The 26,737-nt window shown below is 35.9% G+C and overlaps 1 protein-coding gene across 1 annotated transcript in view; it reads left to right on the top strand.

Moving 5' to 3' along the window:
- ppp1r14aa (protein phosphatase 1, regulatory (inhibitor) subunit 14Aa) overlaps positions 1-26,737 on the top strand; it is a 27,652-nt gene extending 915 nt beyond the window's left edge. Inside the window, exons 2-4 of the mRNA XM_059352363.1 lie at positions 9,645-9,725; positions 10,004-10,036; positions 24,284-26,737. Of these exons, the coding sequence (XP_059208346.1) occupies positions 9,645-9,725; positions 10,004-10,036; positions 24,284-24,466 (297 nt within the window). The 3' untranslated portion in view covers positions 24,467-26,737. The remainder of the gene's footprint in view (positions 1-9,644; positions 9,726-10,003; positions 10,037-24,283) is intronic.

Raw genomic sequence — 26,737 nt, 5'->3', positions numbered from 1 at the left:
TGATTAAATAAAGATGTGTAATTGTGTTTTCAAGAAGACTTTAAAGTCTAAAATTATCAAAGTTCACAATGAAATTTGATTGAATTTGATTTTTCAGTTTAAGCTATCATGTGTTTTGTAACAATGTGAATTATTCAGTTAATGTAAGATGGTACAGGAGAGGAAAAAATAAGCCTTGGGGCTTTAACCTATTCCTTTTTCGGTTGATGTCTGATGAATTCTTTTGTAAACATTTTTTTTTTTAAACCGAAAAAAATAAAGCATTCATAAGACATTAGCCTATCAAATGAGTTACTATAAGACGTACTTCCTGTAGTAACATATGGAAAATGAGGGAGAAAACTTGAAGTGTAAAGGTATTGTCTTTAAATAACAATGTGGATTGAGGGCATAGTAGAGCTGGGCGATATGGACCAAAAGTCATATCCCAATATATTAGGTGGAATATCGATATGCGATATACAGGCATGGAAAAAATGATTAGACTGCCCTTGTTTTCTCTGATTTCTTGTTAATTTTAATGCCTGCTACAAATAAAGGTACACTTGTTTGGACGAATATAATGATAACAACAAAAGCTCATTAGAGTTTAATTTAAGAGCTGATATCTAGACATTTAACATGGTTTTCTTGATAATGATTTTGGTTATTATCAAGAAAACCATGGAAAATGGCTAGATGAACAATAAAGTGATGAAAACAAGGGTGGTCTAATATTTTTTCCATGACTGTATATATCCTGATATTTTTATTGCAAAGTGAAAGGAATTGTTCAGTAAAAGTCAAAGCCAATATGACATGTCACAAGTCATTTTATTGAAATCGTTATATAATGTATAACAACAGGAGAACCTTTTTTTTATTTTTATCAAAGCTCCATAAAGTGTACATTTAAATAAAAAAATATCTTAAATAAAAATACCCTATGAAATAAAATAGGCCAATCTTTTTCTGAAATAAATATATTTATATGATAAAAGAATAACAAACATCACAAAATAACTAAATATGACAAACCCGAGTAAGGACAGCATTTATATATAAAGAAAGACATTTATATATCACATTTAAAAACATATCGATATATTTTTTATATTGATATATCGCCCAGCCCTAGCCTGATCCATTTTGGTTTTCCTAGTGTGGAAGCATCGACTGTAAAGAGTGCAGCAACTGGCTGCTATACAGTTGAAAGAAAAAGTACGTGAACCCTTTGAAATTATCTAGTTTTCTGCATTAATTTGTCATAAAATGTGATGTGATCTGCATCTTAGTCCCAAGTATAGACAAACACAACGTGCTTCAACTATAAATTGAACTATATTGATATATGAGATATGGTCTAATTCCATATCATATTAAAAAAATAAATCGATATATCTTTGATATCAATATATCGCCCAGCCCTAGGGCATACTTAGGTCACAGGTCTGCAGTGGGTGATGTACGAGGTGGAGAGAAAAGACAGGGCGGCCTGGTTCTCCTTACAAGGCCAAGCATCCTGTAGAAGTGAGGTCCTCAGCTGTCCCCTTTGCACTGGATCTGTCTTGTGGCGCTTGCCTTATATGGGCAGTGTGTGGATTGGGGAGAAGGATGAATGATATGAAAAAGAAGGAGAGAAAGGTTACGCTGTTGTGTAGTGAGTCCCAGGAGGAGGTAAACACTGCACATCTGGCTGCAGAGGCAGCTGTGAGGGTCTCTCGTGAGAAGACATGACCAGAGCAGTGCAATTTAGGACATAAAATGCAGGAAGTGTTGGGAAAGCCAAGTATGTTGCTTGCAGTAAAAATAAAATTCCAGATCATTTTATATGATAAGGCAGCTATGTGAAGGGCCCAGCTCTCACAGAGCTGCTGCCTCAAGCTAATCAAAGGCGGATTTCAGCAGATCCCAAACCTTCTCTGGTGGTTGTGATGTTTGGTGTAGATTAGGGTTGTCACAATACTAAAATTTTCATCTCCATACCGATACTCAGGAAAATATTCAATACTCAATACCATGTTCGATTAGCCTGGCTAACACCAGCCTAATCACAAATGAGATTAGTCTGGAAACCAGCCGTTATTTTCTCCGTAGAGGAGGCGTGGTTTACGATCCTCCGGAGCCGTTTATTGGGTGCTTAGAATGTCTATCAAAAGCGTCTGTAAGTAGCTCTTAGCCAATCGTATCAGTTATACCAGATGACGTATGTAGAGCAACAGAAATGGATGTTTGTTGTGTGTGTGTCTGTGAGAGTGTTGCTTGCTGCTTTGCTTCTCCAGTTCTCGCTTTCTGCAAGATTATTTATTTTAACGCTTTATTCCCCCTCATGTCATTCAGCCACACACATCCACTGATTTTATGGGCAATAAACAAGCTGCTGCGGGTCTCTCGGCGGCTCTGCTGTCCCCCGGCTCGTATCGAGATCACCGCCGTAACGGTAGCGTAGCGCTACCGATATTAGCCCCGCTACCGTAACGCCGGTGATCTCGCTACGAGCCGGGGGACAGCGGAGCCGCCGAGAGACCTTTCGCCTTTCAACTTTCGCTCTAAACTATTTAAAACACCGTCTACAGCTAAAGAGAGTTTTGGGTCTGCTGCAGCCATGTTGGATCCGTAAGAAAACTACAAGCTTCCGTCTGCCGAGTAGTACGCGTCATCGCCTTGCTGTCCCTCCCCGTTCTGTGATTGGATCCCTAAAACAGGGCTAAGAAACCTCTCTGGTTTCCAGACTGCCTGGAGGTTCGAAATGAAATTTGAGCACGCAAGGCAGTATGGGTATACCCAGGCTAGTCAATTAACGTAATATAGGCATACTACGTGCCTGATTTATTAATTAATTTACGTTGTTTATAATCATTAACGTGACATCAGCCTTTAATTGCTAGCTGCGGCTAATGGCTAATAATAACAAGGCCAACATTAATGCGAGCCACCGGCCACGATAACATCAGTAATAGGTACGTTTGAAACGAAAGACACTAACCTGTCGAAACTCGATACTTTTGAAAATGAACATTGTATCCGGATATGTTTTAGTATCGATACTTTTTTGAGTATGGATACTTTTGACAACCCTAGTGTAGATTCATCATCTGCTGTAGGTTTACCTTGCAGGCCTTTCGCAAACTTGTCCACGTTTATCTAGCAGTTTAGAGCTGTGCATTATTTGTATTTAGCCTTGCCACACCTCCTCACTTTTGGGATATTCTGACTTTCATTTCACAGAGTCAAAATGAAAACATACATTTTACAATTTAAAAAAAATATATTTAACATGTTAAAAAAACATAGGCATTTAATGCGAAATAAAAGTTAATGGCTAGGCTTTAAAAATAACAGAAACATTTCAATTTTGAGTTTTAAAGATACTGCTATCATATAAATAAGAAGACCAAAAAGAGCATGTTGTGATCTCTCGTCAGGCAGTAGGGTATTAAAACTTAACTAAAAACTAAATTTTTAAAAAGGAAAAACTGGCATGGTCATTTTCAAAGAGACCCCTTGCCCTCTCACCTCAAGATATTTGAATAAAAATGGATTCCATGGGTCAAAGTCAGCTTTATTGTCAATTTCTTCACATGTAGCAGACATACAAAGGAATCAAAATTATGTTTCTAACTTTCCCACGGTGAAGACAAGACAAGACATTTGTAACACTTAGTAACATTAGTAGCAGGACACTTTTTTTTAAGCTTCCAGACAGCGTGGTAGATGGAGCCGGGGGTAGAGAGAGGATAGAGTTTAGCATCCTAACAGCCTGGTGGATAAAGATGTTGGTACCCACCAGTCTCCCCTTTACAGACAAATATCTATTATTACAAGCAACAGTCTCTAGACAAAAACACTGCAAATGATTATTGCAATTATTAGTAAAAAAACTTGAAATCTATTTACAGCCCCAGGGCAGGAATTTCACAAGGGCTTATTAGCAATTTGGCCTTGTGCCCTTAAAAACATATCTGGCCTGAGGCCACGGTGGCCTTGATGCCCCGCCCACTGCCCCATTTGGTTTTTGCGGTTTTCTAGTCTGCCTCTTTCCTGTAAACACAGCTTTGACACCTGCGTCTTTAGAGAAAAAAAGCATCGGTAACACTTTACAATAACCAACTAAGATGTTTATAGATGGTTTATAGACCAATTATTAACCATTTACAAAGTGCTATACATATTTAATCTTTAAATGTTTTCAACCAATTTCTTAAAGGTATATGAATCATTTCAAAATCGTTAACATACTTACATACATACATAATGAGTGCAACTAAAACTATAAATAAATTATTAATTATAATTTAATTGTTTGTGAATGGTAAAGTAACTATAAACATACATTAACATACCATATATTTGTAATTTATAAATTATGTAGTTTGTTAAACATTAATAAATGATGTATTTACCATTCTTAATGGGTTATATATGGTTTATAAATGGTGATTAAACATTAATAAACTATCTGTTCACCATTTATAAATGATGGTTATTGTAAAGTGTTACCAAAGCATCTTTTGATGACATTCATCATCAGTGGTGGGTTTGGGAGGTCCCACCACAGTCTCATGTGCTGCAAAATTTTTTTTACTTTATCTATATATGTGATATGTCTAATTCAATATCACATTTAAAAACATATCAATATATTTTTTATATCGATATATCGCCCAGCCCTAGACTGATCAATTTTTGTATTCTGGTGTGGAAGCATCGACTGTAAAGAGTGCAGCAACTGGCTGCCATACAGTTGCAAGAAAAAGTATGTGAACCCTTTGAAATTATCTAGTTTTCTGCATTCATTTGTCATAAAATGTGATGTGATCTGCATCTTAGTCCCAAGTATAGACAAACACAACGTGCTTGAACTCTAAATTGAACTATATTGATATATGAGATATGGTCTAATTAAAAACATATCTGGCCTGAGGCCACAGTGGCCCCGCCCACTGCCCCAGTTGGTTTTGCGGTTTTCTAGTCTGCCTCTTTCCTGTCAACACAGCTTTGACACCTGCATCTTTAGAGAAAAAAAGCATCTTTTGATGACATTCATCATCAGTGGTGGGTTTGATTGGAGCCTGGCATGAACCGCTCAGACAGGCTATAATGACAGTTTGACACGAATCTATCACTGGCCAAGCAAGGAGACTTCATCAATCACTCTAATCTGTCCCGCCACAGTCTTGTGTGCTGCACTAACGTCACATTTCAAGCTACTATGCGCGCCGAACTAAATCCTATCAACCTGTCCAGGTCGTCAAAAGTCCTTATACACTGTTGCATATGCCGTTCGGTAGCCGCGAGCTAACATTAGCTAACAGTTCAAGTTGTTTTAATCACACTAAACTGTGACTTACTGCTTTCAAAATAAGTGTGCAGTGTGTTAACAGAATTGACCACAGAATTTACAAGAAGACTGTCAAAATAAGATGCATTAAGTAAAATATACAAGAACCCTTATTCTCCTTTATTTTTTGTGTGTATATGATGGAATAGTGGCATTGGAATGTGTGAGAGGCACCAAATTTGAGCTTTTATGGAAAAAAATTCTAGCCAGCTATTTTTCCACATTGGCTGGCTGCTCCATGTCCTAGTTGAAAGCATGTTGACAGCAATTAAAAATGACACAGTAGGACAACAAAGATTCTATAATACGGTATCTCCTGACTGTGATAAATGTTCTGTGAGGTGTTTGCTCTCATTTAGCTCTCAAAGTGCACCAGATTGATGCATTTTACTTTACAAGGAAATGTTTCTTTACCTGTTTGACAGTTTCGACTCCAGTCTTCCTCAGAAGCGTCATTAGTCCTTAAATTAAATTCAATATGGAAGTGGACTTAAAATCATTGTTTTAATTTATGGCCTTGGTGCCCTGGCTTTTGGCCTTTGTGCCCTCAAAAAATTGACAACACAAAAGGGCAAGTGGCCTTGCCCCTAAAATGCCGAAATTCCAGGCCTAGACAGCCCTAACTGAAATGGTTTAGATCACTTTTGTTGTTGTAAAATGCCAAAATTATCATATAAACTGTAACGATTCAGATAAGTCTCATTTCAGTGAACCGAGTTTTGTCACATAGAAAAACAGAAATGCCTACACTGCAAAAAAAACACAAATAGGGTGAACTCAAAATTTCAAGGCAACAAACCGATAAAATTTTATTCTAAATATTTTAAGTTTTGTTTTTGAGTTTGCTCAACTCTGAATTCAGATTTTTGTCAACTCAACTGTAAGTTGTACTAACTTATAATTTTACATTGTAATAACTTTTAATCCTTACTTCTGCTAATTTCTGCAATGTGCTGAATTGGCATGATTGTAACGCTGCTATGAAATGTCAGCTAATGTTGCGACCACAATTTTGAGTTAGCATTGATACGCTAATGGCTACTCTTGTAGCTGTAACAAGCAGCGCTGCTAGCATCAGTTAGCCGCTAGCATCAGTTAGCCGCTAGCTTTCGCTAATGAATTTCATCGCTTTCCAGCATTTCACAACAAAGAAATAAGAGTTAGCAGAACTATTGTCCCTTGTTGTGAACCCCAACTTAAAGATATAAGTAACATCAACTCTCAAACTTTTTGAGCAGACAACTGGCTTCCTTTGTTGTGCTAACTTACATTATTGCCCTAAATGTCAATAATTTATGCTTCCAAGTTTTACCAACTTAAATCACTGTTTTAGGCCAAAAAATACAAGTTGGCTTTTTTGCAGTGTATTTGAGTGTTTGAGGTGAGAAGGAGCTGCCTGTGTGCAGCTGAAGCTGGTGTCAGAGCAGTGGTGCGGACGGGCGGATGGGACTGTCCCTTTCACCCAGCTCGGCTGCTACAATGGCTGTTTGTTCAAACAGAGCGAGCCACTGTTACAGTATTACAGGAACATTGTTACTATTCAGCCCCCAGAGCCTAAACATACAAGTGATGGATATGCAGTGTGTGTTCCGAAGTCTTCATTTGCATGTTCACAATGTCTCCTTGTCCTTTCATCTGCACAAATATCTGAAGGGTCCTTGGAAATAACTGTATGTGTAATAGATTTATCATTTGGTGTGTGTTTATTTCAATGCTGCACTAATATTTTTAGCCATGGTAGTTATACACAGGGTATCCATGGGGTCTTAAGAAGTTTTATAACGTCTCAAATTTGAATTTAAGGCTTTAAAATGTCTAAAACTCTCTTAAAAACTCATAAAATGTTCTAAACACGATTTTGAAAGGTATTAAAAATGTATTAACTTTACTTTTATTCAAAACAAATGCATAAACTTTAGTCTCACTTTTAAATGTTTTTTTGAGGAGGCTATAACACAACTACAAAACCGAACTAAGTACTTGTACAGCCCAGTTTTCAGAATGTATACAATCAGAATTAAACAGTCAGAATGTAAGGTTCTTAACTAATATTAGTTCACAATAGAGAGGCTCCTGGTGTTTTAAGTTGGGCTAAGGGCTCAAAGCTTTTTGCTTTAACTTCACTGTGTCTAAAAACAAGATAAAAACACTAAATCTGAGGGAAATGATCTTGCTGCATGGACAGATAATTTCACTTGACAAGATTTCTTAAATTAAGATTATTAAATCTAGAAATAAGCTTGTTGAACACTTAAAATAAGAAATAAACTCTTAAAACAGGATAAATTAAAGCTGCAAGCAGCGATGAACTGGCCCGAGCAGAGTGACCTGACAATTATTGGTTTCTTAGCAGATAAAAAAAACAAGATTTTTCTAAAATATTCCAAACAATGTCCTACTCCGACAGCTTTTAGTCTATATGTACAATTTATACACCAACACGTAGGAATTTCCACCCTCTTACATCCAATGTGACTTTCATACAGATAGGACTTACAGTTTTTGAATGAATCGCCCAAGACTGCAGACACTGGAGCAAAATCCTGTCATCCAGGCCCATGTTATTTGACGTCTCTCACTTCCTCAGAAATCCAGATGAGGGTGATTTCTAAACTGCTCTCACTCTTTTATTTTTCATCCTACCGACACATATCATACATCAGTGTCTGCGTCTATCTCTTGTGATGCTCACGGTGGAAAAATATTTCTGATCTCAGCTTTACTTTTTGAGATATCGGGAGTTGTTCAGCACCATGTCCAGTGCTGCTTTCACAGTTTTCCCGCCTAAACACAGCTGTCAGCCCTGTATGCTGCAGGACTCCTGACATGACACAGACATGACACACACACACACACACACACACACACACACACACACACACACAGACATGACACACACACACACACACACAAACACACACAGACACACGCACGCTTGCGTGTCTGTCTGAGTGTCCATGTATGATTACAGACACACACGCACACACAGACGACACTCAGACAGACACACATGCTCTATCAAGAATGTCATCACAATCACAATCATCTGGCAGTAGTCCCGTGGCACTCCAAATATTTCCCTGGAATTTTGTTTCTAGTTCTGTTGATGGCTCTGCTCTGATTGCCTTTGATCCTTTGATGTGACTATAGTTACAGATGCACGCACGCATGCACGCACACACACATGCACGCGTAATCGTGCACATTCCTCCAGATACATGTTTCACACAGACACACACACACACACACACACACATATTTTGAGGTTAAAGGGCATAGGTTGCTGAATACTTGAAAAGGAATGCTTGTTGTAGGTGTGCTCCTTGTATATAATATAGTATCATAATATTACTAGTATTAATTGTTAACTTCCTATCGATGAACGCATGCAGCTTTCAAAATAAGAGCGCAGTGTGTTAACAGAATCGACCACAGAATTTACAAGAAGACTGTCAAAATAAGATAAACATTTAGTCATTTAGCAGACACTTTTATCCAAAGCGACTTACAGGAAAAATAAATAAACATGATGCTTTAAGTAAAATATACAAGAATCCTTATTCTCCTTTAAAATAATTCTTAAAATATGCAATTATTAAGATGAGTTCATGTGATGGAATAGTGGCATTAGAATGTGCGAGAGGCACCAAATTTGGGCTTTTATGGAATTTGCACACACACATGGACGCGTAAGCGCACACACTCCTCCAGATACACATGCTTCACACACACACACACACACACACACACACACACACACAATTTGAGGTTAAAAGGCACAGGTTGCTGTATAAATAAATACTTGAAAACAATGCTTGTTGTAGGTGTGCTCCTTGTATATTATATAGTATTATAACATTACTAGTATTAATTATTTGAAATCTCTGAAAAATCTCATCATAGTGTACACACACCGGCAGTAGCCCCGTGGCCCTTTCAGAATTTCCCCAGAGGACATTTTCTAGTATATAAATGTTGGCCTCTGAAAAGTATGTCCATCTAGTCCAATGGACTTTCCATCATATTCTAATTTATTGAGATGATCCTGTGTAAGTGACACATTTTTACAACTGAGGACTACAAATTGCTTTGGACCTACACCAATGATAAATGAACATTAAAATTTAAAGAAATAACTGTTTTATTTTGCATAATTTTGTTGTCACAGCCACAGGGAGCCACTGAAGAGCCACATGTGGCTCTGGAGCCTCAGGTTGCCTACCCCTGATTTAGATGATATAAGTGTGTATCAAGATGATGAATTTTTGCATAAAATGTGTACTCAGTGTGTGTGTATGATTAAAACTGTGTGTGTTTACCTCAGGGAGATGATATGCCAGAGGAGGTGAACATTGACAACTTGATTGACCTGCCTAATGAAGAGGAGCGAGTCAAAAAGTTACAGGTAGCATGATATATGCGTGTATATCATACTGTATAAAAGAGTACTTATGAAATAGGAAAAGACTTATAAATATATTATAATATAATATATAAATATTTTCTAAATGATACAGCATTGTAAACATCCTTTCTGCACTAAGATGAACAGATTTTGTTGAAATGTGTCACTAAAATAGACATGTTTGATATCATTTAAACATTACTTAATACTGAAGATTAAACATTTTTGAAAATAAATATGACTAAGTGGCTGCAACATAATCCTTCTTCTCTTGACAGGAGCTCCTTCAAAAGTGCAATAACAACACAGAGGTATGTTTTCACTTGGAAATTATATTCCCAACCTAGGATTAGTGCACACATTAAATATGCAAATGAACAGTTTACCTGCACACACACACACACACATACACACACACACACACACACACACACACACACACACACACACACGGGAGATAGTCATGAAGCCAGTCTAAGTTATGTCTGTGAAGATTATAAGGACATACTTTATTAAACTAATTATATTTCACTTTTATATGAATGAACAATATAGCCATAATGAGCCACAATTCATTGTTTTGTGCTAAGATAATATTTTCTAAATTTTTGAACATATTTTTTTATTCAGAAATTCATTACTGTAATGCATCCAGATAAAAATGTCATGGTTTCCCCACACTAATATACAATAAATATTTAATAAACTTTATACAAATAAATATTCATTTGTTTAAAAATGTATAATTTAACAGAATATAATCAAACATAATGGTATTTAACAATGTATAAAGAACAAAATCTGAATAAAAATTGATGATAAAAAAGGTTAAATGTTACATTAATGATAGAATCGTTTGCAGTAAAATATGCGTATATTTTAATAAAATACATGTTGGTGATGCCAGCTACCCTTGAGCATATTTAAGTGCTTGCCAAAGAAAAAAAAAAGAAAAAAAACCTTTTGTTGTTTTTTTTTAATTTAAAAATGTGTTACGGAAATGAATTTTGCTCACAGTGTCTCTAAAAATGTCAGAAAATACCTTAAAATTTAAAAAATAGATATTGAATTCATATTAAACAGTGACTTTAGATTAGATGTGTTATAAAGGGTCAAAGAAAATATGTATTCAATGCTCTTAGAGTTCTGCTATGATCTGTACCATGTTCAGGAGAATCACCCACACTGCTCACATGATGCACCTAAACTGAAGCCGACACCTCGTCCCAGTCGCTCCACATCAACAATGGCCTTCTGTGCACTCTTGTCTTTTTCTTTTCATTTGAAGCCTGAAACAATGAGTCTTTCTGGGCTGGAGTGTCGGGCTTGCTGTGCCCTGGTCAGAGATGCAAACACAGGCAAAAGAGCAGGGAGGCTCAGTGTGGCTGCTGCTTACACACTCACACTCACTTTATTTCACTCTGATGTAGTGTGTCATTACAGTTTTTTACAACCGCTATGACCCGTTTGTCAGAACCTTAAAAACTTTTTCAAAACTGTTACAATATACATGTATAGGTATTTACAATGTAATATAAATTGTTTATAGTATATATATATATATATAATTGTTTATAATATTTATCTGTGACTATATTGATTATTCATATGTATATGTATATAGATATACATTTTTTTACTTCTTCCTACTCCCTTCCGAGCTTGCAGAAAGTGTCTGTTTTCTCAATTTTTTTTGCTTTTTTGTTTTGTTTTTTATTTATTCATCTATTAATATTTAAACTTGTTTTTTTTTATTTGCTTGCATGTTCGAAATAAAGACAATCAATCAATCGATCAATCAATTAACGCACATCACACCTGAAACACACAATTCCCCAAACAGTTCATTTCATGCTTAAAATCACACAGTGTGACTAAACACAGACACACACTTCCAAAATACAATAATACACTAAGACAGTTCACCAAATCTACCAAAACACTGACACATGTTGTCTCCAACAGAAACATTTAGTCAGTCACAACACAGGGTCATAAAAAACACTGACAACTGATGGAAGAACACAAACTCAATCACTTTGCATGTGTCAAATCGACTTTTTTTCCATTTTCTTTTACAATCAACAGATTATTGTATTGATCATACATGTAAATTAATGTTTGTGATGATGTTCTTCATTTTTCATGGTGGCCATGAGTTTTGTTCCTTTTTTTGTACAACATTTAGTACAAGAAGTGAACGAGCCATGTCAGAGCAGCTTTACAGAATGTTTATGAAAGAAGAAGACAGTAAATGACAGGATTTACAGTAAACACTTTACCGTATTGCAAATGAAAATGACTTACACTAGAGTGAAGAGGAAAAAAATCAGCATTCAGCTGTCTTTCATTATTTGTATTGTCAAATACACAAAAAGAAAAAGGCGCAGAAGAAATCACTGTAAAAGAGGAAGAAAAAAAGCGAATCTGTTCAGTCTTCTGCATTGGCCCTTGATTTCACATTCATTAGAAGAGTGTTTCCTAAAGCCTTGTCAACAAAAAAAAGAAGAAGAGGAAGAAGGAATAACTGCTGTAAATAAACTGTTCCACATAAACAAACAGGGCTTTTCCCAAGAAATATGCCACATCACTCTACCGAGTCTGTACCTAACGGCATAAACAGACTCCAAGCAAACAGAGGCTGAAGGGGGGGGGGGGAGGGGGATGGATATCGGAAACTTCCATTGCTTGTGTGAGATTTTGACAGAGCTTCTCAGGGTTATATACTGCTACTGATTAACATTTAGAAGAGACAATAACACACACATGAATCCAGGGTTAAACAAATGTTTTCAGTCAGTATTCAATAGGGACTGAGGCAGCTTGTTTTGCTCACCTCTACTGTACTGTTGCCATGGAACATATCTAATACTGTGTTCCTCTTTAGACTCACTGATGTAGTCATGGAAAAATGATTAGTACACCCTTGTTTTTTATAATTTCTTCTTCATTTTAATGTCTGGTACAACTAAAGGTACATTTGTTGGAGACATATCATGATAACAACAAAAATAGCTCACAAAAGTTTAATTGAAGAGCTGATATCTAGACATTTTCCCAACATGGTCTCACAGGAATCGGTGAAATAGCCACGGATTTGCTTAACTCAAAATCCATGGAATAGCCACGGAATCACTCAAATTTTCGTGAAACTGACACGGATTTCGCTACAGTGCAAGTTAATGAGAGTCATATTCCGTGGGCATTCCATGGAGAACTGTCCGCCATGTTTTTTGTTCTGACCGCCGGAACCTTGAAAGTCACGTGACTTGGACACAAACCAATAGGAAAAAATATCCATGGAATAGCCACGGGATATGACTGTCATTAACTTGCATTGTAGCGAAGTTTCAGTTTCACAGAAATTTTAGTGATTCCGTGGCTATTCCACGGATTTTGCGTTAAGCCTGTGAAACCAGGTTGCATTTTCCATGGTTTTCTTGATAATGATTTTGGTTATTATCAAGAAAACCATGGAAAATGACTCAATATCAGTAGCCTGGGTATACCCAGACTGCCTTGCGCGCTCGAATTTCATTTCGAACCTCCAGGTGGTCTGGAAACCAGGAAGGTTTTTTAGCCCTGTTTTAGGGATCCAATCACAGAGCGGGGAGGGACGGCAAGACGATGACACGTACTACTCGGCACTTGGAAGCTTGTAGTTTTCTTACGGATCCAACATGGCTGCTGCAGACGCGAAACTCTCTTTAGCTGTAGATGGTGTTTTAGATAGTTTAGAGCGAAAGCTGAAAGGCGAAAGGTCTCTCGCCGGCTCCGCTGTCCCCCGCCTCGTAGCGAGATCACCGGTAGCGCCTGTGATCTGGCTACGGAGCCGCCGAGAGACCCGCAGCAGCTTGTTTATTGCCCATAAAATCAGTGGATGTGTGTGGCTGAATGACATGAGGGGGAATAAAGCGTGAAAATAAATAATCTTGCAGAAAGCGAGAACTGGAGGAGCAAAGCAGCAAGCAACACTCTCTCACAGACACACACACAACAAACATCCATTTCTGTTGCTCTACTACGTCATCTGGTTTAACTGATACGATTGGCTAAGAGCTACCTACAGACGCTTTTGATAGACATTCTAAACACACAATAAACGGCTCCGGAGGATCGTAAACCACACCTCCTCTACAGAGAAATGAACGGTTGGTTTCCAGACCAAATCTCATTTGAGATTAGTCTGGTGTTAGCCGGGCTACAATATCAGCTCCTTAATTAAACTCTTATGAGCTATTTTTGTTGGTATCACTACGTTTGTCCAAACAAATGTAGTGATACCAACAAAAATAGCTCAAAAATAGCTACATTTGTCCAAACAAATGTACCTTAAGTTGTACCAGGCATTAAAATGGAGAAGAAATTGAAGAAAACAATGGTCTTATAATTTTTTTTCCACGACTGTATAAAGTTAGCAGGAGAAGAGCTGAACCTAATGTGGTGACCAATACAGTGCTTGTGTGTGTGTGTGCATTGACAGTCTGTTTGAAAAGTATCACATTCACACCACAACACTAAACATTAGAGCGAGTTATGACCTCCTCCCTGCTGCTCTCCAAGGCCTCTTCCATCTATGGACATATGAACGCTCAACAAAATAAGTTAGACATGACTAAACATCCCATTTATTTGGCACCATTATTGTTACTTGACTCCAAAATGCAGTTTGCTTATCATCCTGATAAAGGCAGATTAAATATTTATTATTTTAGTAATTTAACTTTGGAACAAAAGGGTGGAATGCTTATCCAACGAACAGCCATTTACCATGGAATTAGGCACACTTCCATTCAAATCAACTTAACAGAATGGCTAGCGTGGCACCCTGTAACTTCTGCATTAACTTCCATTTACAGTTTTTTACAACCGCTATGACCCGTTGTTCAATACTTTTTTTTTTTTTTTTTTTAATGTATTTTTTTGGGCTTTTTCATGCCTTTAATGGATAGGATAGATGAAGAGAGACAGGAAACAGGGGGCAGAGAGAGGGGAATGACATGCAGTAAAGGGCAGTCCGATGCGGGACTTGAACCGGGGCCAGCTGCAGCGAGGACTGTAGCCTCTACACATGGGGCGCCTGCGTAACCCACTACGCTACCGACCACCCCTGTTCAATGCTTTTAAGGCTTTTTCAAAACTCGTCACACAGTTACCACAACATCAGCCTGTGTGGGTGATACAATTAACACAATTCTTCTTCTTTTGACACAAAATACACACATTTTACATGTTTAAAATTAGTTTTAACTCCTTTTAACACACAAGCTCAATCAAGACCAAAACAGTAGGTGAATTTTCAATTGCTTTCACACAATTTGTCAAAACAGAAAATCTCATGTTCAAAACTAATGGATTGAAGATTACATGAATCACAGCTTCTGCTCCTTTTTCTTTCTGTGTAAAATATGTGGCCCAATGCTGACGACTGAGCAGATTAGCTTTTTTTCTTCCTCTTTTACAGTGATTTATTCTGCTCCTTTTTCTTTTTGTGTATTTGACAATACAGTAATGAATGACAGCTGAATGCTGATTTTTTTCCTCTTTACTCTACTGTAAGTCTTTTTTTTTTGCAATACAGTAAAGTGTTTACTGCAAATCCTGTCATTTACTGTCTTCTTCTTGGTAACATTCTGTAAAGCTGCTCTGAAATGCCTCGTTCACTTTTTGTACAACAAAAGGGAACAAAATTCATGCCCAACATGAAAAATGAAGAACATCATCACAATATATTAATTTACATGTATGATCAATACAATAATCTGTTAATTGTAAAAGAAAAAGGAAAAAATGTAGATTTGACACATGCAAAGTGATTCAGTTTGTGTTATTCCATCAGTTAGTCTGTGTTAGTGTATTACAGTTTTTCACAACCGCTATGACCCGTTTGTCAGAACCTTAAAAACTTTTTCAAAACTGTTAACGCACATCACACTTGATACACTCAATCCCCCAAACAGTTAATTTCATGGTCAAAATCACCCAGTGTAACTAAACACAGACACACACTTCCAAAATACAATAATACATTAACACAGTTCACCAAATCTACCAAAACACTGACACACGTTGTCTTCCAACAGAAACATTTAGTCAGTCACAGCACCGTGTCATAAAAAACACTGACAACTGATGGAAGAACACAAACCGAATCACTTTGCATGTTTCTTATCTACTTTTTTTCCTTTTTCTTTTACAATCAACAGATTATTGTATTGATCATACATGTAAATTAACCCTCTGTAGTCTCCAAAAGCATCAAATGCAGACTTCTTCATGACATCCAGACTAGAAAACAAAGCAGCGTGGAGCCCTACTGTAAATTTACCTCTAAAGTTCTAGCTGTAAACTCCATGAGGCCAGTTTCAGTTTGATGATGATATACCAAGTAAAACTGGAGACAAGCTCAAATAGATTTAGTATAAAATGATAGAACTGGATGGAACCCTCTTACAGTATATGTTAGATTTGACACCTTTGTTCACATTTGAAACATTTACAATTCTTTATTGAGCATGATAGTGTTTTGAAAGGAAAAAAAAAGATTCAAAATCACATTTTATGTTGGACTAAAGGACTAAAAAAGACACAAAATGACCAAAAAAAGACACAAAATGACTAAAAAGACACAAAATGACTTACAAAGACATGAAAAGACATGAAAAGGATTCAAAAATAGACAAAATTGCGCAAGACTCCAGATAATGTTTGTGATTATGTTTTTCATTTGTTGGCCATGAATTTTGTCCCTTTTTTGTACAACACTCAGTACAGACAGTGAACGAGCCATGTCAGAGCAGCTTTGCAGAATGTTTATAAAGAAGAATACAGTAAATGATAGGATTTGCAGTAAACAAAAAAAATCTGCATTTAGCTGTCATTCATTACTGTATTGTCAAATAGACAAAAAGAAAAAGGAGCAGAAGCTGTGATCAATGTAATCTTCTATCCATTAGTTTTGAACATGAGGTTTTCTGTTTTGACAAACTGTGTGAAAGCGACTGAAAATTCACCAGTTAACATCTACTGTTTTGGTCTTGATTGAGCTTGTGTGTAAAAGGACTTAAAACTAATTTTAAACGTGTAAAATGTATGTATTTTGTGTCAAAAGAAGAAGAATTGTGTTAATTGTATCGCCCACACAGGCTGATGTTGTGGTAACTGTGTGAAGAGTTTTGAAAAAGCGGTAAAAGTATTGAACAACGGGTCATAGCGGTTGTGAAAAACTGTATTGTATTTTGGAAGTGTGTGTCTGTGTTTAGTTACACTGCATGATTTTGAGCATGAAATTAACTGTTTGGGGAATTGTGTGTTTCAGGTGTGATGCGTGTTAACTGTTTTGAAAAAGTTCTTAAGGTTCTGACAAACCGGTCATAGCTGTTGTAAAAAACTGTAAACCTTCCTGTGAGGGGAAAAAACAGCTCCATGTGTGTCTGCAGTCGTATATGGATCAGTGACAAATAAGGGTTGGCAAGATGTCAAATGGTGTAAGCACAAAAGAATGATAATTATGAAACACTTTTTCCACCTACAGTGTATTTAATTGGACTTACAGATATGATTATTTCATTTTAAAGTATTTCTACATTTACACATTTCGTCAATATTGAGCAGAACATATTCTAAAAACAACCTTTTTTTTGACAAATCATGTAAAATTTGTGATATACCATTATATTGCAATGTGGATTGTATTTTTTTTTCTCATTTTAGTTCCCTTTTATATTCCTGTTTATAGATATAGATATCAGATTTTTATGAAAAAAATTACTGCTTACACCAACTGACACTTGTAGGATAGAGACGGAGCACCAAGCATCAACTACAGTCATGGAAAAAATATTAGACTACCCGTGTTTTCTTCACTTTATTTTTCATTTAAATGCCATTCTAGCCATTTTCCATGGTTTTCTTGATAATGATTTTGGTTATTATCAAGAAAAACATGGAAAATGTCTAGATATCGTCTCTTAAATTAAACTCTTATCATCTATTTTTGTTGTTATCATTATATTTGTCCAAACAAATGTACCTTTAGTTGTACCAGATATTATTATGATATGATTATTATTATATTATGATATCTGTGCCACAATACACAACATTGTGCTGAAATGCTAAAAAAAAATGCCTATTTGTAGCTAAAACTATTATTTTAAGCACTCTGTCTACCAGAAAGGACAAGGACTGCACATCTTTCTGAATTGTACATGTTCCACTACATCACAAGCTACATAGTGTCAAAAGCTTTAACCCTTGTGTTTTTGTAACTTTCTGTATACACCACTTGTCCTCAAGTTAAAAAATGACCCACCTTCACTTGACCCCTTAAATAAAAAGCTTGATTGAATTTTAAAACCCAAATCTATTTTGCATGAAGAAACAACCTCTCATTCATCACAAACCTTGTGAATATCAAGGTTTTCCCTCTTACAGTGCAGAAAAACTGTGTTTAAACAGTTTAATCTTTACTATTTTACTAAAATATGGGTTTATTTTTATATTATTTTTGTTGCCAAAGTTACTGCATATGTGTAAACATAAATTTTGTGTTTTTTTATAGCTGTCAAAAATGACCCCAAAGACAAGATTTGTTGGTGATCAGCTTTCATGGAAATGTGAACATAGGCAATGTTTTACTTTTTTTCTCATGATGGGGCCATTCTAGGAAAAGTAATTGAATTTCAAGTTGAAAAAAGCTCATTAGAGGCTTTCCTCTGCTGTTAAACATAGTGGCAGGTCATTTTTGACCCTTAAGACAAAACAAAGGTAAACTTACGTAAGACGTAACAGTTCATATACTGAGTTTCAGGATTGCACAGTTTACCCCATTGTATCTGCGAATGTCTCATGTCTGTGTCCACTTTATTCCCCTTTAAAGTTTGCTTTTTTTGGTTTGTCAGTTGTCGGTTTGGTAGTGAACTTCCTCACACAGCAGCTTTTAGACATTTTTCTGCTGTTTGCTAACAGACTGGATTGTTAAGGAAGTTCCCTTCATTTAATACAAAGACAATAAAGAGAGAATGATTGTTTTTCCCCTCTGATGGGACATGACTTTAGTTAATGGGTGAGCTGGACAAACAAGAATCACACAATAATCAGTTGTCTAGGTTCTATTAATACATAGGTACTCCAATACACCACTCAGTCCCAGATGGTTATTTAATAAAGCAACAGTCCTGTAGACCGCTCCACTTGGGGCCATGCGCTTTCCAGCATCAGCTCTTCAACAAGAGGCAATGTTGCTCTAACCTTCCTGCCCATACATGACATCAGGACAGACCCCACTCATTTACACATTCCCCTCACACATGGTGTTATCAGAGTTAAGTTCACAGTTTGAGTTCCCACAAGGCCTTGCGTCTTGAATATCATGTAGGTCGCCGCCTACTTCATGCCCCACCATGACAGGAAACACCAAATTTCCTTCACACGACCCCCCTTTTGACTAACATATATGTAGTCAACTACAAACTAGAAATGTGGTTGCAGGCCGAGGGAGAACTGTATCACTGATCGTTAACCTAGTTAAACCATGATTGAGTGAGAACGGGACAACAATGCAACAGTAATTTTAATAGGTGCATGTGAGTTACATGAAATTCAGAAGTAGTGAGAGAATTCAACTCAGAATATGCATTAGGACATTTCAAAACAATGTATATAAGAGAAAGCTGAAAATGGTGTACAGGTAAACATTCTAAAAAAGTCTAAAAAAATTGTAAAAAATGTAAATAAAACATTCTAAAAAATGTAAATAAAACATTCTACAAAGTCGATAAAACATTTTAAAAATGTAAATAAAGAATTCTAAAAAAGTCAATAAAACATTCTAAAAAAAAAGTAAATAAATCATTTTAAAAAAGTCAATAAAACATTCTAAAAAATGTAAATAAAACATTCTAAAAAGTCAATGAAACATTCTAAAAATGTAAATAAAGAATTCTAAAAAAGTCAATACAACATTCTACAAAAAAGTAAAAAACACATTCTTAAAAAATTAAATAAAACATTCTAAAAAATGTAAAAGAAACATTCTAAAAAAGTCAATAAAAAATTCTAAAAAAGTCAATAAAACATTCTAAAAAATGTAAATAAAACATTCTAAAAAAGTCAATAAAACATTCTAAAAAAAGTCAATAAAACATTCTAAAAAAAGCAAATAAAACATTCTAAAAAAGTCAATAAAACATTCTAAAAAATGTAAATAAAACATTATAAAAAGTCAATAAAACATTCTAAAAATGTAAATAAAGAATTCTAAAAAAGTCAATAAAACATTCTAAAAAAATCAATTAAACATTCTAAAAAATGTAAATAAAACATTCTAAAAAATTTTAATAAAACATTCTTAAAAAGTCAATAAAACATTCTAAAAAATGTAAATAAAACATTCTAAAAAAATTCAATAAAACATTCTAAAAAAGTAAATAAAACATTCTAAAAAAAGTCAATAAAACATTGTAGAAATGTAAATAAAGCATTCTAAAAAGTCAATAAAACATTCTAAAATATGTAAATAAAACATTCTAAAAAAGTCAATGAAACATTCTAAAAAAAGTTAATAAGATATTCTAAAAAAATCAATAATGAAAACTTTAAATAAAACATTATAGAAAAGTAAATAAAACATTCTAAAAATGTAAATAAAGAATTCTAAAAAAGTCAATAAAACATTCTAAAAAATGTAAATAAAACATTCTAAAAAAGTCAATAAGACTTCCTAAAAAAATCAATAATGAAAACTTAAAACTCAAAACTACAATATGTACAGCATGTCCACCCAGTACAATGTTTTACTTAGCTTGTTTTACTGAGTGGTATAAGGTGTCTAGGGGTGTTACCATATCATTGTTTTTGGTATCTTATTGTGACGCCTGGACTGCCCCTCTTTGAGACTTGAGAGTGGGTCAGTAAGTGGATATTAGTCCATCCCTTAGCCTACGGGGCAGCATTGGCTCTTAAGCAAGAGGCAATGTGACCCTAATGTTCCTGCCCATACGTGACATCAGGACAGACCCCCGCATTTACACATTCCCCTCACACATGGTGTCATCAGAGTTAAGTTCACAGTTTGAGTTCCCACAAGGCCTTGCGTCTTGAATATCATGTAGGTCGCCGCCTACTTCATGCCCCACCATGACAGGAAACACCAAATTTCCTTCACACGTCCCCCTTTTGACTAACATATATGTAGTCAACTACAAACTAGAAATGTGGTTGCAGGCCGAGGGAGAACTGTATCACTGATCGTTAACCTAGTTACACCATGATTGAGTGAGAACAGGACAACAATGCAACAGTAATTTTAATAGGTGCATGTGAGTTACATGAAATTCAGAAATAGTTAGAGAATTCAACTCAGAATATGCATTATGACATTTCAAAACAATGTACATAAGAGAAAGCTGAAAATGGTGTACTTTTAAACCTTCTAAGAAGTAAATAAAATATTCTAAAAAAGTAAATAGAACATTCTAAAAAAAGTCAATAAAACATTCTAAAAAACTGAATAAAACATTCTAAAAAATGTAAATAAAACATTCTAAAAAAATGTAAATAAAACATTTGGAAAATGTAAATAAAACATTCTAAAAAAAGAGTCAATAAAACATTCTAAAAATGTAAATGAAACATAAAAACCCAGTACAATGTTTTATTTAGCTTTATCTCTGAGTGGTATAAGGTGTCCAGGGCTGTTACCATAAACAGTAGTGATGGGTCTGATCGTGCCGATGCTTCGGAGCATGTGTCGAGAAATCCCGGAAGTCTTTGGTGGAGCGCGTATCGACGCTTGTGTTGTTTAGGGCGAGTGACGTCATTGATGACGTTCGAAGCCTCGGTGGTTGAGGAAATGGTTCGACTTGTGCACCCCTGCCTCCTCAGTCCCATGCGAACGAGTTTTTTCGAAAGCTGGAGAGGTTGTCTCCAAAATAGAAACCGACTGAGTCCAAGCACAGTGGAGAAATTGTTGTTTTTAAACTGCAATCAATAAAGTCACAAGCACAAATGATGTCCCATCTCTGCCCCGTGCTTTGAAAACACTGTAACATTTTTAACAAACACCTCATGTCCTATTGGATTTATTTTATCATTGACTGAAATGATGCTGGTAAAGTAAATAATAATGATTATTATATATTATTATTAATAATTACTAATACACTGCTATTAGCATTACCCACATATTAATCAAAACAACAGATAAATAAAATCCACACTAAATCAAATTAAGGTGTTTTTATTTCTGTTGGCAGTGATTATTCCCATGCAACAAGAGGCCTCACAAACAGCTCAAAGGTCAATGACAATTTGGACCAGCAGGGGGTTTGTGAGCACATTAAGCCTCAAGATATGAACCTTTTCTCGAACCAGTTGGCTGGAAAGGTTCAAGGCTTCATGAGGCTTCATCTACCCATCACTAATAAACAGGACAGACCCCACTCATTTACACATTCCCCTCACACATGGTGTTATCACAGTTAAGTTCACAGTTTGAGTTCCCACAAGGCCTTGCGTCTTGAATATCAAGTAGATCGCCGCCTACTTCATGCCCCACCATGACAGGAAACACCAAATTTGCTTCACACTCTATTTGAGCCTGTTCTGTGACATCATAGCTGGGCATTGTAGGTTTTTGAATTAATTTCAGTGTCAGGTTTGCTGCATAAACCATAGTGTGTGTGTTCATGTAAAGGAACATGTTTCCAGTGCAACAGTGATGTGTTTTCATAGCTTTTGGACAGTTAAGGTCTATGGCACAGAGAAAGAAGATACAACAACTTGTTGATAGACAGATACAATTAAAGCTTGATGCAATTGGCTGGTATAAATATTGACTTCTTTTTAATGCGTGCATGCTACAGTCGTGGAAAAAAATATTAGACCGCCCTTGTTTTCTTCAATTTCTTGTTCATTTTAATGCCTGGTACATTTGTTTGGACAAATAATGATGATAACAAAAATAGCTGATAAGAGTTTAATTTTAGAGCTGATATCTAGACATTTAACATGGTTTTCTTGATAATATCCAACATTATTATTAAGAAAACCATTGAAAATGTCTAGATATCAGCTCTTTACCCATTTAAGGTGGGAAAGCATTACTTCATTTCTACCATTAAAGCCGGGCACTGTTGTGTTATTCTACCATTAAAGCAGGGAAAGCAGATATGTTGTTTGTGGTACTTGTAGTTTTTTCCACCTATTTTTTGTCTCTTGGCCAATGAAATGCATCAGAACACATGTGGGAGTGTCGCAATGCAACACGTTGATTTTTTTTAAAGACTTTATTGAAGGTTTGGACAAATAAACTCAACTTCTCATGCATGAAAGCCACAGGTATAAGCTCTCAAATACTTTTTGAATTTCATTTCTATCTGCTACAGAGGCTGAAAATCGATTATTTAGTAGGTAGTAGTAGGCGTTGACACTTCTTTTGAATTTCCAGAATTTCCAGAAAAACTTCAGGTTTTAGGGTTTTTTTTCAAATCTCCCAGAGGTTTTACAGGCATTTTTCCAGGCGTTTTAGGCCTAAATGGGTTAAATTCAACTCTTATGAGCTATTTTTGTATTTTTGTTGTTTTCATTATATTTTTTTCCATGACTGTATATGTCATGTTCAACATGGATCTTAGATAAGTGATTTAGGAAAAATATATCATATGATTGATCATCACAGAAAGATACTCACTAACATTGTCAAATATCAAATTGTGGTGGCACTTACACATGTAAAAATCCTATTGGAAGACTTAACTTCATGTGTCTGCTAAATCAGCAATTCTCAACCTTGGGGTCCCAACCCCAATTGGGGTCGCAAGATGATTTCTGGGGGTCGCCAAATCCTTTTGGAAGTCAGCTCTGTCTTTTTGGTCATTTCATGTCTTTTTTTGCCCATTTTGTGTCTTTTTTAGTCATTTTGTGTCTTCTTTGCTCAATGTGTTTCCTTTTTTTGGTCATTTTGTGTTTTTTCTGGTCATTTTGTTTCCTTTTTTTGGTCATTTCATGTCTTTTTTTGCCCATTTTGTGTCTTTTTTAGTCATTTTGTGTCTTTTTTGTCATTTTGTTTCTTTTTTGGTCAATTTGTGTGTTTTCTGATCATTTTGTTTCCTTTTTTAAGTCATTTTGTGTCTTTTTGGTAATTTTGTGTCTTTTTTGGTCAATTTGTGTCTTTTGGTGGTCATTTTTTTTTGTCATTTTGTGGTCAATTTGAGTCCTTTTTCGGTAATGTTGTGTCTTTTCTGACAAATCCCAAAGTAGCAAGTTGTTACTTTCCAAGGAGTCTCTGGCTTGAAGCTGACTGTTACACACTCAGGTCAGAATGGACCTTTAAACTTATAGCAAAGGACTTAGATTAAAAGTAACAATAAAATATAAAAAAAATATATAAATGCACAGACAGAGATGTTTTAGTTGTTGTCTGCTTCATTATTTGTCCAAAATTCGTCGTATCGACTGAGTTTGTCTGATCTGAACTGTGAGAATGTGTTCTGTGAGCGGGGGTCACAGACAACATGCATGTTAAATTACCCTGTGGGTGCTATGCTCCTCCTCAGGGCTTCATCAGAGAGCTGGTGGCAAAGCTGGAGGGAGTTCAGAAGCAGGACGAGCTGCAGAGCGAAGGCATCGAGCATCCGGTCATCTGCCACAGCCACTACCGCCACGAGCCGTACCACTTTAACACCCCGCGGCAACCCCAGTCCTCCCAGCACGCCCGGGGCCCAAACCAGACCCTCTGACCACCCCCTCAGCCAAGGCACGCTGCTCTCACTGGCAAGGCAGGAAAACAATAAATGGAGGTTCTGTTGGACTATGGAAGGCAAAGAAGGAAAATCCACCCTAAAACGTACTCATTAAGAGTTTCGATCTTCTGGAATCACTGACACAGGGACGGCAACACTCAAGATATAGTCCAGGTTTATATTTCCCAAAATGTCAAACTATTCCTTTAATTACTTATTAAAGAAGCAGCTATAGGTGACATGCATTCATGGGAAAACTTATCAGACCTTCATTTTCTTCAATTTCTTGTTCATTTTTAATGCCTGGTACAACTAAAGGTACATTTGTTTGGACAAATATAATGAGAATTTTTGAGCTGATATCTAGACATTTTCCATGGTTTTCTTAATGATGATGTTGGTTATTATCAAGAAAACCATGTTAAATGTCTAGATATCAGCACTTAAATTAAACTCTTATGAAATATTTTTGTTGTTATCATTATATTTGTCCAAAATATTTTTTTTTCATGACTGTATGTTATCTAATTGCCCACACTGCAAAAAGGTGTGTCTCAAAACCAGATAAAAAAAGTAAATCTGAGGGAAATGATCTTGCTGCATGGACAGATAATTTACCTTGACAAGATTTCTTAAATTAAATCTAGATTATTAAATCTAGAAATAAGCATGTTGGCACGCCTAAAATAAGAAATTAACTCTTAAAACAAGATAAACTGTCTAACACTTCTAAATCTAAAGGTTTTTTTTTTATCTTGGTAAGAAACAAATAATTGTCAGTGATGAACTGGCCCGAGCAGAGTGCTGCTCGGGCCAGTTCATCGCTGCTGGCAGCTTTAATTTATCCTGTTTTAAGAGTTAATTTCTTATTTTAAGTGTACAACATGCTTATTTCTAGATTTAATCATCTCAATTTAAGAAATCTTGTCTAGTGAAATCATCCGTCCATGCAGCAAGATCATTTCCTCAGATTAAGTGTTTTTGTCTTGTTTTTAGACACACCTTTTTTGCAGCGCAAGGATAAGACACGAAATAGAAATAAACCTACGAAGATAATCTAAGAGCACAAATAGCCATCAAACAGGAAGAAAATAATACACAATAGGAACATATTTGTTTCCACACACAGTTTTCTCAAAAGAAATGTTGTTTGCAGCACCAAAACCTGTGACTCTCACTTTGACTTTGACTGGAAAAAAGCTGCCATTCTATCTTGATCTTACTATTTTTATCTCTGTTTCCGCATGCACACAGTTGGATGCAACAGTTGCAACTGTCACTAAATGATGAGGTACCTGTTGAAAGCCACTGAAGGAAACCAGGAGCAATGTCTTCCTTTAAAAACAACATCCTGCTTGCCAGCCACTGAACATGACACACTGATCAAACTAGAGTGGATTTAACATTGAAAACATCACTGAACCGTCCACTGGAGACATCAACATGTTAGCTCATATACGTTATTTAACATGTTTCTCATGATGACGGTCATGATTGTTATCTATTGTCATGGTTACAGGACATGGAGATGGATCCAACATAGCAGTACAACATGGTCTCACAGGAATCTGTGAAATAGCCACGGATTCGCTTAACTCAAAATCCGTGGAATAGCCACGGAATCACAAAAATTTCCATGAAACTGACACGGATTTCGCTACAATGCAAGTTAATGACAGTCATATCCCGTGGCTATTCCAACATACAAAGTGATTATGTACATTCACTGAGTGAATATTTAGAAAATAAAACATATATTTCTCGCTAGAAATGTGATCAAAATCCATTTTGATGCAGAAACTAAGTCAAAATATTGATTTTTTCACTAAAAATGAGAGAACTGTCCGCCATGTTTTTTGTTCTGACCACCGGGACCTTGAAAGTCACGTGACTTGGAACAAACCAATAGGAAAAAATATCCATGGAATAGCCACGGGATATGACTGTCATTAACTTGCATTGTAGCGAAATCCGTGTCAGTTTCACGGAAATTTGAGTGATTCCGTGGCTATTCCACGGATTTTGAGTTAAGTGAATCCATGGCTATTTCACAGATTCCTGTGAGACCAGGTTCTAGCAGTATGATGTAACACTGGAAATAATCCTGTTGCATTGCTTACACACTCGCTTTTTAATCTGTCACTGTCATTCATCCTTTCTGTTTCTCAGTTGTGTTGTTACTACTTTTTCACTTTTATTCACTTAGTATTGATTCTGCAAAGAGGCACTAGTGCTCTGCAAGAATTGCTAATAAAATGATTTCTTTCA

The sequence above is a fragment of the Centropristis striata genome, chromosome 15 (genome assembly GCF_030273125.1).
Source record: "Centropristis striata isolate RG_2023a ecotype Rhode Island chromosome 15, C.striata_1.0, whole genome shotgun sequence".
Taxonomy (NCBI): Eukaryota; Metazoa; Chordata; class Actinopteri; order Perciformes; family Serranidae; genus Centropristis; species Centropristis striata.
Note: the sequence above shows the minus strand (reverse complement) of the source record. Positions and strands in the feature narration are given on the sequence as shown.